The sequence below is a fragment of the Doryrhamphus excisus genome, chromosome 11 (assembly GCF_030265055.1).
Source record: "Doryrhamphus excisus isolate RoL2022-K1 chromosome 11, RoL_Dexc_1.0, whole genome shotgun sequence".
Lineage (NCBI taxonomy): Eukaryota > Metazoa > Chordata > Actinopteri > Syngnathiformes > Syngnathidae > Doryrhamphus > Doryrhamphus excisus.
Window position 1 is genome coordinate 4,962,690 of NC_080476.1, and position 17,036 is coordinate 4,979,725.

Here is a 17,036-nt window from a genome sequence, read left to right on the forward strand (position 1 = left end):
ACACATCTTGAATTTGTTTTGTAAATATGAATCACTAACCTGGAGGGAAAATGTCACAAAAGCTGTTAAGATGTTATATTTTATGTGAGGGCTGACCTTATTGCATGATCATAAAATAATGTTGTCATTCAGAGTGGTTTGTCAAAAAACACTGCAAGCTAAACTGCTAGACTGAAGTATGCTACAGCATGTAAGTGTCCAATTGGTGAGAAGGGTTGACGTCAAGGGTCTTTAATAAACTTTATCACTAATAGCAACTTCTATGATTTGTGTTCCTCGGTTGATCAACTTGAATTTGCTGCAAAAGGACAATTGTCATATGGGAAGCTTCGAAAAAAAGACAACGGTGTGGCTTAGGGGGTTGCAAACCACCAAGCCATGACCTGTTAATGGTCCAAGGATGGGGCCAAACTGGGCAGGGAAAAAAACAGGAGCTGGACACCATGATGTGGGGGCGGGACACTAGTGCCCATCGCGTGCTCTTCCTGCCACTGCACAGCGAGATCCTTATTAAAAAATTAAACTTTTTACCTGCACTTGGTCCTACTCTCTGCATCCTGGGTTTGCATCGCAACGCCTACAAGCCTGATCGTGACAGCACAGTACTCTCAAAATATGTGAATTCATCTTAAAATGTGCTTACAATGTGTAAAATTAAGAACATCCAAACATTCAATGACAAATTTGATTAAAGTCTTTAATGTCAGTCGTGTCCTGATGACCTCAGTGTGTGTTTTGTCTCCTTTCTTGTTTTTCTCTGGTGTCCATGTGATAAACATGTTGCTGTGTCTCCTCACTGCTCATTTAGCCACATTAATTATTCAACATGTTTTCACCAAATAACGCCTTGATTAATGAGGCCTATGGGTGTTGACTCACACGCGTGTTTGGTGGTACAAACTATGACAAGTTGAATAAGAAAACAAGAACACTTTTGTATTCTTGTTTGTTCAACCACTAAAGTTGGCCATTAAGACGCCAGACCTAATTGGTCAAACTAAGAAGAGTAAGAGCCTTAGATGACTGACACTTACGTTCCAAGAATTATACACCATGCCTCCACAAGACTGTCCAATTAGGTCCAATCCAGTTCAAATCTTGAAAGACTAAACCCAATCCTAATAGGGGCGAACCAAGATGATCATAGTGTCTATTACTGAAGGTGATGTGCTTGCTAAAACAGATTCGAACAAAATGGTCATCCGAATAAACAGCAACATAAATTATGGAGCCAATTTATGTCTTTGGTTAGCCTAACGTATGTATTTTTGTGTAAAGTTGTGCCTTTCTGTTGCCAGCTGTCCTTCAGCCTGATGATGAAAGGGTAGGGCTGTTGGGGGCGAGGTCGCAAGGTGTCCTGATGAGTGTTATATGACGTCACCTAGGGCTGAGTAGGAGTTTGGACGTATCAACATGGAGCAGGGAAACGTATAAAGAGAATGTGCAGTCGACTGCTGGTCTTGTAGGGCTTCATGTTGTCTTTGTGTTTCTTCCATGTTAAGACAAGGTTTGGTGCAGTACAACGTGACCCGGCTGGGTCTGGTGGAGCGCGTCTTGTCGTCCAGCTTTACCTCAGTTGCCTGCTTGGTGTTCCTCTTCATCAATGGGGTGATGATGTTCACCTTGAGAAGTAAACCTGTGTTTCGGGAGACGTCTCGCTACATCCTGCTGTTTCACCTCCTCCTGGCAGACACGATGCAGATGGCAATCAGCCAGGCGTTGTACCTCATGCACGCCTATCGGATCATCATCACATACCCCCAATGCGGTGTACTTGTCATGCTGGCCAACCTGACCAATGATATCTCTCCTCTGGTGCTGGTGGTGATGTCGCTGGAGAGATATGTGGCTGTGTGCCACCCTCTCAGACACGCCTCCATCATCACCGTCAGGAACACCGGGGCGGCAGTGCTCGCTGTTTGGATCTTTTCTTTACTACAGGTTCTCACTGTGGTGCTCTTATTGTTAAACTTTCCTTTTCATGAGCTGGAGAGTTTGCAAATGCCTGAGCAGTGTGGCAGCGCCAGCATGATTCTCCTGCCCGTGTCAGATCATTACCGAACAGCCTGCACGATTTCTCTGTTCACCCTGGCGAGCTTGGTCATTATTTGCAGCTACATCGGCGTGATGGTGGCAGCCAGGTCGGCGTCTACAGACAAGGAGTCAGCCCATAAAGCTCAGAAGACGCTGCTGCTACACCTGTTACAGCTGGGCCTCACTGTCTTGTCAGCCCTCTACAACACTACCTTAATGTTATTAGCCAGAGTTACTTCCTGGGTTACCTTTATACGAATGCAGTCCTTTATGTTTGTGTGTTTTTTCTTCATGCCCAGATGTATGGGTTCTCTCATCTACGGGCTGAGAGATCAGACAATCAACGCTGTCCTCACATACTATTTCTGCTGTCCACTCAAAGTGGCAGTTGCTCCTGTCAAAGTTGTGCTTGTGTCCTGAGAGCACCTTATATTGCTATTCTTTACTGCCCATAACTGTCCACATTCAAGACCAGACCTACAACTTGAAATCATTTTGTAAATATTAACACTGACTTGGGAAAGAAAATGTCACTAAACTGTTAACAAAAATTGTCAGTGTCTACCATAAATAAATTACCTTTTCAAAGTGTTCAATGTGTTTGAATTTGCCAGTCCAAAAATGGTTAATCTTCAATTTATATTTGGTTGACTAATGTTGTGTTGTTTCACTGTAAATAGACAACTAATACACACACAACCAGACTGGACCGTTTTGCCTCATATATGTGTTTTAAATTTTATAATTGTTTTGTACCAATGTGGTCCATGATCAGCATATAAATAATAAACATTTTATATAATTATATTTTTACATTAAAAAAATGTACCCGTATCTTGGCTTGTAAAAAACAGGATTCATTTGGGAGTCGAAAGAGCTGTCCCGGCAAAAGAACCAACTCTTCTTTTTTTTAAATAATCTTTATTTACAACAAACAAGCATACAATAACAGTATACATGGCGCAAAGATCACAGAGAACATAGCCAGGGGCTATATTTTACTCCTATATAACTTTGTCAAAATGATTAATAGATTTATAAGAAGGCCGTTTCTTCTCTTAGATATTAAATATTGTACATTAACCAAGTCGGCGCGTCTATCGGACTGCGCCAGTCATGACGTCACCACGCACAGTTGAAAATGCGTCAATACGTATATTGTTGAACAGTTTCCCTCCGCCTTGACAAAGCTAGCCGGCCAGCTAGACTGATGCCAAGCTAGTGATACGATTTTATTGCGAGGCTTTGTATAGCCTCTAACTTCTGTCTAATATTTTATACATTACATAAAGAAACTGGTAGAGAGACCTATATCGTCGTCGAAGGTAATGTAACGTGTTGTTCGCTTGCTCCTCTGCGCATGTTAGCGAGTTAGCTTGGCGGCTAACATGAGTAAGAATCTTAGCAACTTTGACAGGAAACTCTTAATGCTCCTCAGCGATACGAGATATGAAGATTGTTTTGGTTTAAAACGATGTCGTTACTGCTACGATACCACGTTACAGAATTTACGTTGTTGACATGGACGCGATGAATTCCGCTGGCTAGCGTGCTAACGGAAAGCATGCTACGGCATGTAAGTGGTCTGTTGGTGTGAAAAGTTGACGTCAAGCGCCCTTGATGAGCTTTATTACACAAAAATGAATTCTGTGAAGTGTGTAGCTCTGTTCAGTGAGTTGAATTTGCTGCATATGGACAATTGTCATTTGTGAAACTTCGATAAGATATTAACTTAGTGTTCCAGAAGGTATCGAACGTTCACTGTGAGCCGTTCAGATAATTAGCTTCTTTGGGTATTTAATTCGACGTTAATTCGAGATTGTGTTTTTTTTGGTATGGTGACTTTGGCCACTTCGAAAAGCACCTATAAATGAAAAATATTATCGTTAAATGCAGATGGCCATCCATACAGCGCTCACGTGTGAAGTGTATGTCCATGGAACCATGTTTTTCTTTGCTTTTGCAAAGGCTGTGGGCAAGCTGCTTAATGTCCTTGTTTGTTGTTTGTACAGTGAACCTATGCTGTCCTGCTAGCAGGGCAAGATGTTCAACAAGTCATTTGGCACTCCCTTTGGTGGAGGCTCTGGGGGGTTTGGCACCTCATCAACCTTCGGGCAGCAAAGTAAGTTCTATTTTGTGTTTTTTTTTTTTTTCTTCTTTTTAAACAGAACATGAAGCCAAATGTGATATGTGTGCCTTCGAAAAAGACTCACAGCTATGTTCTGACCTCTGGACATTCAGAAATGAACCTCTCGATAAATTAATGACAGACTCTCTAAGAGAAAAGTACCTTTTTAACAGACTTCGTAGCATGTGTATATCCGGCAAATGGGGTGACACCATTTGGGTCAGCTGGGTGAAAGCGGGATTCCTTTTTAGTCTTGGGCGACATCAGCGTGTGTTCACATCATTTCTGTGTGCACAGACACGGGTTTTGGGACCACAGGGGGGTTCGGCACATCCGCGTTCGGGGCGACCACCAACACCGGAGGGCTCTTTGGCACCACACAGACTAAACCCGGTTGGTCGACTCTCTTGTTTTGTGTTTTCGACATGTCATCGGGCCGCACACATCAGGTCATGATACATGCCTTTTTTCAATACACTGCACTCTCATCCAGGTGGACTGTTTGGATCCAGCACCTTCAGCCAGTCAGCAACGTCTTCTACAAGCACCAGCTTTGGCTTTGGCGCCCCCAGTGCCACATCAACCAGCCTCTTTGGCAACACAGCGACAGGAAGCGCAGGCGGACTCTTCTCCCAGCAGAACAATGCATTTAGCGCCAACAAACCCACCTCCTTTGGAAGTAAGCCCTTCTTGACTCTAATTTCATTGCATCTGGGGATGGCATTTTCAATTTGCACAAAAACACACACATGACAAAAGAGGAACGTAATAGACACCCACAGATGTTTTATTCATACAGGCTTTGGGACCAGTACCAGCAGTGGGGGACTCTTTGGGTCGACCAACACCACGTCCAACCCCTTTGGAGGGACAACCTCCTTGTTTGGGAGTTCAGGATTCTCAGCCACACAGCAGCCTGGAACAACAGTCAAGTTTAACGTGAGTCATTCAAGTCCTATTTCTGATCCACCACCTTTGTCGCATGTGGAAAGGACATCACTCCATCTGGTGGTCCCATATTGTGGGACTTTAACCATGGGGTCTTTTGTTAACATTAGCTGTGATCACATTTTCAAGTTCTACAGCGCTTGGAAGGTTTGACCACTGCTTCCCCATCCATCCCGTCATAGGTCAAAGCAGTGATTATGAAAATGACGCCACATTGTGAAGGTGCTGTAATTTCCATGTTTCATCCTCAGGCTCCAACAGGAAATGACACAATGGTAAAAGCTGGTGTGACCACAAACATCAACACCAAGCATCAGTGCATCACCGCCATGAAGGAGTACGAGAACAAATCCCTGGAGGTGACTTGGCGGGCGCACTCGAGTCAAATCAATAAGTCTCCGCACTGTGCCATGTTGGACTGATTTTGCTTATTTAACCTTCAGGAGTTGAGACTGGAAGACTACCAGGCTGGAAGGAAGGGTCCCACCAACCAAATGCCTGCTGGGACCAGCGGGCTGTTTGGTGCTGCCGCGGCCACATCTAGCGCCCCCACTGGTCTGTTTGGGTCGTCTGCTCCCAACAGTAGCTTTTCATTTGGACAGAACAAGAGTACCTTCGGTCAAGGTGACTTGTGCTCATGGCTGGACTGTATTGTTGTTAGATGACCCAGAATTGCTCACTTGAATCTCCTTTGTCCCCACCAGCCTCAACAGGAGGCTTCAATAGCACAACAGGTGGTCTGTTTGGCCAACAGAACCAGCAACAAGCTGGCAGCCTTTTCAAACCCTTTGGCCAGACCACCACCACACAGAGCAGCGGCTTCTCCTTTGGCAACACCAACACCATGGGCCAAGCCAGTACTAGCACCATGGTAAGATGAAAAGAGAGACGATGTATGTGCTCCTACGAAAACCGTACGTTGTAGGAAGAAAATGGTGATGTTAATTATTTTCTGTCCAAAGTTCAGCCCGCAGCTCATTTTTTATTTGCCGCAGCACATTGTAGAAAACAAAATTAAACCCAAACAACAGCAAAAATCGAGGAAAAGGCCACAATTTAAAATAAACTAATTACTGGGGGTGTCACAATATCTTCTGATGAGATTTCCCATTCAGGAAAAAAACTGGATAATTAATCACATGATTAAAAAAAATTAACTTGATCATTTTCGCAGCCTCAGTCTATTGCCATGTGCATGCTTATCTGCTTTCCTCATCTCTTGCCAAAAAGTTTGCAAAGCAAAATACCACAGCCCCAGTGGGGCAGTATTCTGGCTTTAAAATGAGCAAAGGTGAGCTCAACAGGGATGAGTTAGCATACTGAATTTGTTTTGAAAATGGTTGCAACAAAAAGAACATGCCCCAATAACTTGTCTGGTGAGCTGGGTGTCTCTTGACACCCCTGCTAACTACTATTAATAATAACACAAGATGACAAAATAAATATAGTAATATATATTTCTTCATTGGTGCCAGAACTGAGTATTTGATGTTGTTGTCAGTGTGTGTTCTCCCTCATGTGTAGCTGAACGACCATTGGGGAAAAATGCTTTATTGCCGTCTAACATTTGGCCATCAAAATCTGTTGAATTTAGGCTTCCCTTTTTAATTCCTATCCGTTTTTCTTATGTTGCTTTTAGGGTCTGTTTGGCAACACAGCGGCGTCTCAGACTGGTAGTCTGTTTGGAACTGCTCAGACCAGCACCGCCACCGGGTTTGGGACAGCTAGTGGTCTCTTTGGCCAAACCAGTGGCGGATTTGGAAATGTGGGCCCTCAGGTATCCCAATAAAGCAGCAGTTGTTGGACTGAAATGTCTGATGTTGACACTAGACACCTTTGCTGTATGTGTTGTTGCCTTTCTTAAAGCAGAGCATATTTGGGAATAAGACGAGTGGCTTTGGCACCACCACCACCAGTGCAGCTTCCTTTGGCACTGGCACCGGAATCTTTGGCAACAAGCCTGCACTAACGCTGGGAACTGGAACAAACCCCTCAACTTTTGGTGAGAGCAAGGTTCAAGATGAGAAGTTCTGCATCATAATACACAGCTGCTGTCTGCAGGCTTTGGCGCAAACCCTGCTGGAGGAAATCTGTTTGGCAACAAACCGGCCACAGGAACACTGGGAACTGGACTGGGAACAACCTTTGGAGCAGGTATTAGCGAGAGCACGTCAATTGAATGTTTAATCTTGGGAGAATGTGTAGAAATAACATTCTTGGGTTCAATGACAAACAGGGAAGTTTTGCAGTGACTTGCAGTGATGTTGCTCTGTACGCGTCCTGCGTAACTGATGCATTAAAATCTGAAAGGATGCAGTAAACTCAATATCTATGTGTCCCAGGGACACACCTAATTTTTGAAAAATGAAAAACGATACATCGTGAACAACTCTGGATTAAAATCAAAGAAATGTTGAATCCTGTTTCAACCCTCTGTGCAGCTTCTTGGTGCAGGTGTGGTCTGTAAGTATTGCGGCAGGCTTGTTTATCCGCTACCAAAACAGCTAGGAAGTCACTGCGTAATTTCATTTCAACAGTTAAACAAATGTCAGTAAGGAAACCCCTGTTTCTACTGCTCTCTATGATGTGCTCATTCGTGTGGATGGAGTTCTGAGTTGCATCATCGCTTTTTGCCCCCAGGACAAAAAAAACAAATTCAAACACTGAATCTAGTTCTCGTGGAGCCAAGCTTGTCTCGTGAGCTGGTGTTGACTGATGACGGAGTTTGCACAAATGTAGTACAAATTGGGTTGGCTTGTATGTGACTGAAAAATAGGTCACCAAGCTGCCGATCGGTTGTTGACGAATTTTGCACATGCACAGAATGGATTGTGTTTCCCGTACAGCTTGAGTAGTGACAGCAATGATGACAATGTGTGTGTATGTGCTGTGTGGCGCAATTGCATTTTGCTCAAGTAAGCTGGGAAACGCTCACAGGGACTCACTACATTGAAAACAATATCAAATGACCCAACTTGATAGGATTTAGACTGTGTTGTCTGTGGAAGTCCTACTGGGTCATACATTTCAGTCGATGTTGTCAATGATGATGAGTGTTCAAAGGTGCAGGGTGTTGTGCTTTGTCACTCTTTGTGTGTGCTATTCAAATTACATCTGAAATGATCCATAATGCAGGTTGACATTAAAGCCTTCATGGGTCTGTTGTCTTTGTCCAGCAGTGGGCGCTGGACAGACATCCCTGTTTGGGAATAACCAGAACAAATTGGGCTCCACGCTCGGAACGATGGGAACGTTTGGGACAGCGGGATTCAACAGCGGCACCAGCACGCTGGGCTTCGGAGCGCCTCAACAACCTCTTGGTCAGCATCAGGGGTTCTTTTTCCAAATCTTATCTTTCTAATCGAAACCACATTGTCTTCATTTGATTTTGATGGCTTCTGTCAAAGAACAAAGTTTGTAGCACACAACACCAAACTGAGAGAGAAAGCATGTCATGGAAGCATCCGCCATCCCCTGGCCCATGTGACACTTCTGATTGTTCTGATTTTTGCTGATGTTGTTCCTCCAGCTCTTACGGATCCAAACGCAGCAGCTGCCCAGCAGGCCTTGCTGCAGCAGCAGTTCAGCGTTCTGGCATATTCGCCATATGGAGACTCACCGCTGTTCAGAAATCCTCTGTCAGACTCCAAGAAGAAGGAGGAGGTCAGGTTTTTTTCAAGCTTTACAGGACGGAGAGGCGATCACATCCATGATGCGCATGTTTTTTGTCTTGGCAGCGTATGAAACCAACAAATCCAACTGCCCAGAAAGCTCTAACCACACTCGCTCATTACAAGCTGACCCCGCGACCAGCAACAAGGGTTCGCCCCAAAGCGCTGACCTCATCAGGTGCCTCCAAGTCGCAACTTTTTGATGGCCTAGATGATGATGAGCCCTCGCTCACCAATGGAGCCTTCATTCCAAGGTGACTGTCATGGTAATCACAATCACATAGGGGAGTAGTGGTACATGTAATTGTTACAGGTACAGAACATTCACAGGAAGTGTGCCTTGCATCACGTGTCTACTTTGTAAACAAATGCTGTGGAGACCAGCCTTTGGTGACGACAAGTCATGGCTTGTCATAGTGCCACGGAAAACCCTCCATCGTTAAAGTTCCCCGTTTGGGAAAACGTGGCGTATCGTCACACCCCTCTAGACACTTGCTAAATCCAACGGAAAGTTGAAAGTTGGATTTGTAAGTTTGTATTTTCAATGAACTGTCTGTCTGTTCATAGGAAAAGCATCAAGAAACTTGTGCTGAAGAATTTAAACAGCAGTCAATACAGTAGTCCGGGGAATAAGGATGCAGACGATCTCGCCTCGCCATCAGATTACCCTCAGAACGGACACAGGTTTGAGCTCATGCACACTTAATCACGTTTTGCACTTTGTAAAACCACTTTCGTATGTTTGTCTTGTGCCGTAAACTTACCAGCTCATTGTAGTCATTTACTTGCACCCGCCTCATCCGTTGTGTCTTGACATTACACATGCTTGTCTGCAGCAACACAGAGGAGGACAATGAACCAAAGGAGGTGCCAGGTCACAGCATCCGTGCGGATGATGACCACGAGGTTACCCAGTTTTACGTCAACCCTATTGCCAAGCCCATACCACAAGGCCGTGCCCAAACTAGCATGCAGGACACCATCTGTGACATGAACATACACAAAGCTGCCAGGAACGGCCTAGAGGTCATTGCTCATATTGTCGTGTTATGTCACTGTTGTGTGTTCAAAAGGTTTACCGTAATGGTCTTCTTTACTGACAGTTGAGCAGCGAGGATGTATCTGTGTCTCTGGGGGAGGAGTCTCTGCAGGAAGAGCGGGATGACTTACTGCAGGAGTCCAACCAATCTCCTCACCCAGCAGGTCTGATAGTAGCTTATCTACCCAAGGTCTGGCTTTGGCTAAACACCTTGCTTCCTGCTTTCAGGTATTGTTCTCAATCGTGTGGGTTATTACACCATCCCCTCTATGGATGAACTGGCGGAGATGGTGGACGACAGTGGCGAGTGTGTGGTGGAAAACTTCACTATTGGCCGGAAAGGTAACGCCATCTGATGTTATGTTTGGGAGTGATAATGATTCCATGATTGGACTGACCATTAAACTTCTTGTGATGGTCGTTCGCAGGCTACGGTTCCATTTTCTTTCCTGGTGCTGTGACCATAACAGGACTCAACCTTGATGAGATTGTTCACTTCAGGCGCAAAGAGGTCATTGTGTATCCAGATGATAAAAACAAGCCCCCTGAGGGGGAGGGGCTTAATAGGTCAGTTAGGACTTACTCTAATGGATGCCTTTTGCTCCTGTGTTCAAAACTGACCCGAGTTATTCATCCAAAGGCGGGCTGAGGTGACTCTGGATGGTGTTTGGCCAAACGACAAGACCAGCTGCACGCAAATCCGAAGCCCTGAGCGTCTGACAGACATGAACTACGAAGGACGGCTGGAGAAGGCATCCCGCAAACAGGGAGCCCGTTTCTTGGAGTACAGACCTGAGAGTGGATCCTGGGTGTTTGAGGTCTGTTATCAGAACCAGTTTTGCATTTCAAAAGTGTGTGTAGCTATGCCATACACTGGTGTGAAAAGGTGTGCTGCCCTAGACTTGGAGGTGATAAATTATTCCATGCTGCCAAAACAAACTGGATGCTCTTTTACAGACTTAGAGCACTATTAAAATCCGCTTCTCGCATTCCATTTTATTTTTTTCCCCAAATTCATTTATTTCAGTTTCTTGTTTTTTTTTTTTTTAATTCTCTTTTTTTTACATTTTGCACTTATTGTACCAGCACAAAGTGTGAAGCCTTTTGGGTTAGTAAATAAAATTGTCCATTAATGTAAAAATATTTACAGTGATTGATGCAGTACACATTTAGGCAATTTTGCACAGTAATCCAGAAAAGGATGTAAAACAAACATGAACCACTGGTTTACAGTAAGATGTGCCTCGTCTTTTTTCCACTCAGAACTTGCATGTCGTCAGCAGGCATTGTAAAAAAAAAAAACTGCTTATATTACAATATAAAACAAGATGGAGAAGTTATACTATTATTATATAGTTCAAAATTAAATACACAGCTGCACTAGCTTGGTCTTTTAAACTAAGCTATCCCGGTTAGCTTCCATTCATGCTTCATAAAAGGAGTTTTAGGTTGCTATTTGACATACTGTATTTAGCTAGAGAGGATGCGGAGTGGCTGTCCGCTGGTTAAAATACTACTGCACAGGAACATTCCTTCTCATGACAGCATTTCAATTACATTATGTCCGTGAGATTCCATGTTCAATAGTTAATTATGTTTTTATTGTTCAATTCCGTAAGTCTGTCTGCGATTCCAATAATGTGGAAATCATAGGGCCTAACTGACTTCACCCTCTCCACCAGGTCGCCCATTTCTCAAAATATGGCCTCCAGGACTCTGATGAAGAAGAGGATGTTCCACTTAAGACTGAACACAAAAAGTTGAAGATGATGTCACTTCCGCCAGCCAGACTGCAGCAGCCTCCTCCCCCCTCTTCCCAGCATCAGACAGCACCACAGGCTCAGGTAGTGCTGCCCCTGGAGCACTTGACTTGCAGTGCTTTATCCAGAAGCTGCTGCCCTCTGATTTGCAATTGAACTGAGTTGTTCATATCTTGTCAGACCACAATCATGGATGTCTCAGAGTTGGACAGCGACATGGCTGACATCACCCAGGGGTTTCCTACAGAGAGCATTCTGGGAAACGAGGATGACTGTGACATGCCAGTGGGCCAGGTGGAGGCGACGACTGGGAAACCAGAAGTTTTGACCTTTGCTGAGCAAGATGGAATCCCTGCATCCAGCCACATAGCATCTTCACTGGGCATTAACCCGCACACCCTGCAGGTAGAGACTGTGCCCTCCACAGATAATATGATGTTGATATGACTTGATGATAATGAGAGGGCAGGAAGTGTGCCATCTCATCAGTCTGCCGCCACAATAATAGCATTGTTTCTTTTGTGCCAGATTATGAAGGCGTCCTTATTTGCAGAGGATGAGGACGAGAGCGACCTCTTCCATGATCAGATGAAGATGTCCTCTGAATTTTCCTCCCCTGGCCTTGTCCTGCCGAGAGCTCAGAGTCGACCGTCTGGTATTAAACTTGTGGAGCCGGCCTTGGTGATTGGACTTTGCAGCCAAATGTCTGAATTTTTTTTCCCTCTCTCGTTAGTCGGCGGTCTTCTTCAGTCTCGTTTCACCTCTGGCCTCTCCCAGCTCCCTGACTCTCCTCGACGCCCTGCTCTGTCTTGGTCATCTTTTGCCCCGGTTGAACCTCCCCGCTCATCACACTGGGCTCGACCTACTCCTTCATCCTTCTTTCTGCCCTCCAAACCCGCTGAGCCCCCAGTTAGGACCGTTGGGGTCCGGCGGTTAGGAGGCCCTGTTCCCATAGAAGTGTCCATTACACATGGCAAGGTGGGTGCTTTTTCGGTGGAATGGAGAGAGTGTAACTCGCCATTGTGGCGGCTTTCCTTATGTGATATGACACTGCTGTGACCACAGGGAAGTTTGCTGATGGATGCTGGGTTGTTTGCGGGTCGGTCCTTTCGAGTTGGCTGGGGACCTGGCTGGATGCTGGCACACTGTGGTAATCGGTTGAGCTCTCCAAATGGCAAGCATCTGCACCACCAAGATCTGATGGCCAAGGCAGACTTTAGTTTCCTGCCTACGCCTGCAAGAAATAAACCGTAAGAGGCAAACATGCAGGGAGATTCTTCAACCATGCACACTTTAAATTTGATGTCACATAAGAGAAGTTGATAACTGACTAACTTGTTAGTCTTCTGTGTTAACATTTGACATTAAATGTGTGCTCTGTGGTCCTGCAGGCTGACGGAAAGTCCCTACAAGGTGCATTTGGAGCAGCTGGTGGCTGTGGAGGCTCCAGGAGAGGACATCCAGGAGGAGAGCCATGAAGTGTTGCAGCGCCCCCTGGAGATTTGTCTTAAGCACAGCACCGTCAGCATAGAGTCCTCCACCTGCCCTCTTGTGCGCCCTCAAACTGGTGTGGCGGCGTTGCAGGATTATGCCGAGTGGATCACTGTGCTGAGCGACAAGCAAGCTGACTCAGACCGTAAGTGAGGCGGCGTGGGTGGGTGACCGGCCCAGGCCAGCCTTTGGTCAGCATGTTCTATGTTTCTACCTTCAGCTTTGCTGGGCTACTGGTCTGAGGTCTGGACCCTGTGTGAGGCCCTCTGGGGTGAGCAGCCACACTCTGAGTCATTGAGTGAGTATCAGCAGCAGCTGGAGAGAAGGCGAACCTTCTCAGCTTGGCTGAGCCGCGGCACCGCTCATAGGGTGGAGGATGAAGTGGTGCTGGCAGGGAAAGGTTGCCACACAGAGGCTGTCTTTAGCTACCTGACAGGAAACCGCATCAGCGAGGCGTGTCGTCTTGCACAGAAGGAAGGTAAATGGTTTTTATTTAGTTTTCAGTTCGACTGAGTGCATGTTATGGAACGTTTTGAGCAGGAACTAACATGGCCAATTTTCATGATTGGAATTACATCTGTGACTACATCTTCCTTAATCACAAGCATAGGCATTAGCACAGGCCACATAGCCAGGAGACCTGAGTTCAATTCCACCCTCTGCCATCTCTGTGTGGAGTTTGCATGTTCTCCCCGTGCATGTGTTGGTTTTGTCCGGGGATTCCGCTTTCCTCCCACATTCCAAAAATTGTCCACAGGTATGAATGTGAGTGTGAATGGTTGTTTGTCTGTGATTGGCTAGCGACCAGTCCAGGGTGTACCCCACCTCTCGCCCGAAGACAGCTGGGATAGGCTCCAGCACCCTTGTGAGGATGAAAATTGTGAGGAGAAAATGAATGTTAGTTATGAATGTGCTCAGGCTGACATCCCATAGGAAAACTTATTTTCTATCACCCTATTCAATTTCACAAATTCATGTTTGTAACAAAAGCTTATTTAAAAATAACGATTGGGATTGAATTAAAAGAAATTATTAAACATATCGGAAGTCCAACATGGTTGTGGATCAGGACATCCCTAATACATACACACACACACATCTACTTTGGTTCTTTCATATAATAGTTTATTATTAATAGTCTATGTCTATAACGTGTATATTCATGTTGTCATGCCAGGAGACCACCGTTTGGCCCTGCTGCTGGCTCAGGCCATGGGCTCCCAGTACAGCCGTGACCTGCTGAGCCTGCAGCTCGCTGACTGGAACCGCATGCAGACTGACGGTTACCTGACAGAAGAGCGACTGCGTATCTTCACACTGCTTTCTGGAAAGCCAGTACGCCATCTTTGCTTTGTATTTTTTTTTTTTTTGTGGGGGCGTGGAGTTATGGCCATCTGAGCGGCAATTTTTGGTTCCTATATGTCTGTGCAGGTGTGGCAGACCTCAGACTCTGTGGTGAATGTGTGCTCTCAGCTGGATTGGAAGCGCTGTGTGGCCATCCACCTCTGGTTCATGTTGCCTCCCACTGCATCCGTGGCCAATGCCCTTGCCAAGTATGAAGCCGCCTTCCAGGTGAGCCAAGCATTTCCTGTGGCAGGAGCACCTCAACGATGAACCCTATCGTCATCCATATTTGTGTCCTATAGGGATCATGTGAGGGTGGGAAATATGCATGTGCCCCCCTGCCTCCATACCTGGAGGGTGAGCAACTCGACATGGAAGAAGAGCAGGAGCAGGTGGAGCCAAAGCAGCCGCTATATGATGTCTGCTTCCATCTGCTCAAACTCTACAGTGACAGGTAAAGCAAAACATTTCTGTCCCTCAGGTAGGGAATGGGGGCATGACAAAAAATAATTGAGGAGCACTAAGGTATGAGTCTTCTCGTGCAGACACTATGACCTGCAGCAGCTCTTGGACCCTTTGAGCATTACCTGGGACCGTTTGGACTTCCGACTGAGCTGGCACTTATGGAGCGTCCTGCAGGCACTGCACTACAGCCACCTGAGCGAAGCGCGCCAGGGTTTGTTGCACGCCAGCTACGCCGCCCAGCTGGAGAGCGCCGGCCTGTGGCACCTGTCCATCTTCATCCTTCTTCACATCCCCGACCACACGTATGTATTCAGCTCGCACCAGTACATGTTCCTGTGTTGTATTTTTGTTTTAATGCTTGTCTTATACAGGCAGCGAGAGCGTGCGGTGAGGGCCGTGTTGACCCAACACTGCCCCCTGCAGGAAACGGAAGAATCACTCAGGAGGGAACGCTTCCTGACTGACAGGCTGCTAATCCCAGAGCAGTGGATTCATGAGGTTAAGAGTACTCGTGCCCGCTACGAAGGCGACAAACATTTGGAGGCGCTGCACCTGTATCGAGCTGGCCACTGGAGCCATTGTCACCGGCTGCTGATGCAACACCTGGCCTCAGGTGCGACACACACTCCATACACTCACACCAAAGTGGCTTTTGTTCGCTACCTTTGTGCACCGTTTTGACGTGTTTGCATGATAGACTGCATCATCAATGACAACCATGACTACCTGCTGGAGTTCTTGGAGGGGCTGGCAGTCCCTGAGAACAGCGCCACCATTCAGGACTGGGAAAGCATAGGGAGGGTTTACCTGGACTACATTCGGGTCGCCAAAACGCTGCGGGACATTCAGCAGGTCAGATGTTGATTCTGACTCATGTGACTTGAACAGTATCGAATAAAGCCTGACTGTCATGTGACTTTGCTGCATCTAGATGGAGAATGCCGGTTACGAGCTGGAGCATCTGCACACCAAAGTGACATCTTTGTGCAGCAGAATTGAGCTTCTGCCCTGCGGTGGCACCAAAGACCGCCTAGCCCAGTCAGGTGAGCCAGTCTGCATATACCTGCATACATAATCATGAGGCTGACTTTAATTCTCGCTCCCTCACATCCAGAGATGGCCAAGTGTGTGGCCAACATCATGTGTGTGGTGCTCACCTTGCAGCAGAGCGACACACCCTCACGTTCTCTCAGCCTCCCGCTGACCCGGCTGGCACCACACGTCACTCGCTTGCCCATGCCAGATGACTATGCGTTGGGGGACCTGCGCGGCCTCACACAGTCATACCTGTGCCAGTTTGTCAGCCAATGAGCATGTCTTTACCCGTTTGTACATTGGGGCCTTCTGTTGCTTTGTTCCTCCCGTATGTGTGAAGGCAAAGCAGTGACCTCAAGACATCAGCTGCCCTTGATTCTACCTAACAATTGATGGCTACCTGTGCTCATGCACTGCTGCCCTCAGAAGAGGCCAACGACTGACTCGATGGTGTGAAGTGTGTCACTACATTGACAGCATGTCACATGTCTGTTGGCTTATCACTGCAGTAGCATGTGTAAGGAAAGATGTTTTATGGGACAAAAAGTGGAACCATCCAGTGGTATTTTTTGCAGATTATTTTGTTTTTGCTTTTGCATTGGAGTGTGTGTAGCCACATATAAACAGTCTTTTGAAAATGTCGCTTGTCAGAGTTTAACTGAGGTTGAAGGATGGGAAATCCTTGATGGATGAGGAAATGTCAACAAATAGTTTTGCAAAGAAGCAAGAAAGAGTAATTGTTTTAAAGTCACTGCTTCTTTTTTCTTGAGTAAAATCACTTTTGTACAGAGACCCTAAGGTGATATTTTTGTTATCTTGACTACGTCATGCTTGGCGTGGTGCATGTTTGTTAACATTTTTAATAAAGTCTAGTAGAAATGTTTTGTCTTGATGGTTACTCAATTTTACTGCTTCTAAGTGTGAACAAAGTCCCTTTTTTCAGCCTTTTTTCACGCTCTAAACAAACATAGATACACAACCAGCAGCAGAACTGCTGTGCCGCAGAGAAAGCAGTTCTGGAGATGAAGCTGAGAGTGACTCTTCATCACGAAAATGTATTCCAGTGGTAAACTATATTAGCCGTTGCTTCATGTTCTGAAACTGTTTTCTGATGCCCACAT

General features: G+C 45.9%; 2 protein-coding genes across 5 annotated transcripts; both read left to right on the top strand.

Annotated features, from left to right (window-relative positions):
• Window positions 1–1,494: 1,494 nt before the first annotated feature.
• Window positions 1,495–2,454, top strand: LOC131138288 (odorant receptor 131-2-like). Its single transcript, XM_058087098.1, has one exon. The coding sequence runs from the start codon at window positions 1,495–1,497 to the stop codon at window positions 2,452–2,454; it is 960 nt and encodes a 319-aa protein (XP_057943081.1).
• A 710-nt stretch (window positions 2,455–3,164) lies between these two features.
• On the top strand, window positions 3,165–16,796 carry nup98 (nucleoporin 98 and 96 precursor). Of its 4 annotated transcripts, none has more exons than XM_058087918.1 (35): window positions 3,165–3,359; window positions 4,047–4,156; window positions 4,460–4,555; window positions 4,656–4,841; window positions 4,962–5,101; window positions 5,362–5,469; window positions 5,554–5,734; window positions 5,815–5,981; window positions 6,750–6,887; window positions 6,977–7,112; window positions 7,172–7,264; window positions 8,287–8,430; window positions 8,640–8,773; window positions 8,848–9,035; window positions 9,349–9,465; window positions 9,618–9,807; window positions 9,885–9,984; window positions 10,049–10,162; window positions 10,249–10,387; window positions 10,461–10,638; window positions 11,503–11,664; window positions 11,761–11,985; window positions 12,109–12,235; window positions 12,314–12,558; window positions 12,646–12,830; window positions 12,972–13,216; window positions 13,292–13,549; window positions 14,249–14,406; window positions 14,503–14,643; window positions 14,718–14,869; window positions 14,961–15,182; window positions 15,252–15,493; window positions 15,578–15,732; window positions 15,812–15,923; window positions 15,995–16,796. In XM_058087918.1, exons 2-35 carry the CDS (start codon window positions 4,078–4,080, stop codon window positions 16,189–16,191), a joined length of 5,454 nt encoding a protein of 1,817 aa, XP_057943901.1. In that variant the 5' UTR covers window positions 3,165–3,359; window positions 4,047–4,077; the 3' UTR covers window positions 16,192–16,796. The 4 variants fall into 4 exon arrangements, with proteins under 4 accessions (XP_057943901.1, XP_057943902.1, XP_057943903.1 ...); XM_058087919.1 differs by having other exon boundaries at window positions 8,290–8,430; XM_058087920.1 differs by having other exon boundaries at window positions 6,980–7,112.
• Window positions 16,797–17,036: the final 240 nt, after the last annotated feature.

Bases quoted from the DNA above. Each gene is read 5' to 3' on its own strand.
- nup98 (XM_058087918.1), top strand. From the start codon at position 4,078: ATGTTCAACAAGTCATTTGGCACTCCCTTTGGTGGAGGCTCTGGGGGG. The intron at 4,157-4,459 runs GTAAGTTCTATT...CTGTGTGCACAG, and splicing joins ATCAACCTTCGGGCAGCAAA to ACACGGGTTTTGGGACCACA. The intron at 13,550-14,248 runs GTAAATGGTTTT...TTGTCATGCCAG, and splicing joins TCGTCTTGCACAGAAGGAAG to GAGACCACCGTTTGGCCCTG.
- LOC131138288 (XM_058087098.1), top strand. From the start codon at position 1,495: ATGTTAAGACAAGGTTTGGTGCAGTACAACGTGACCCGGCTGGGTCTG.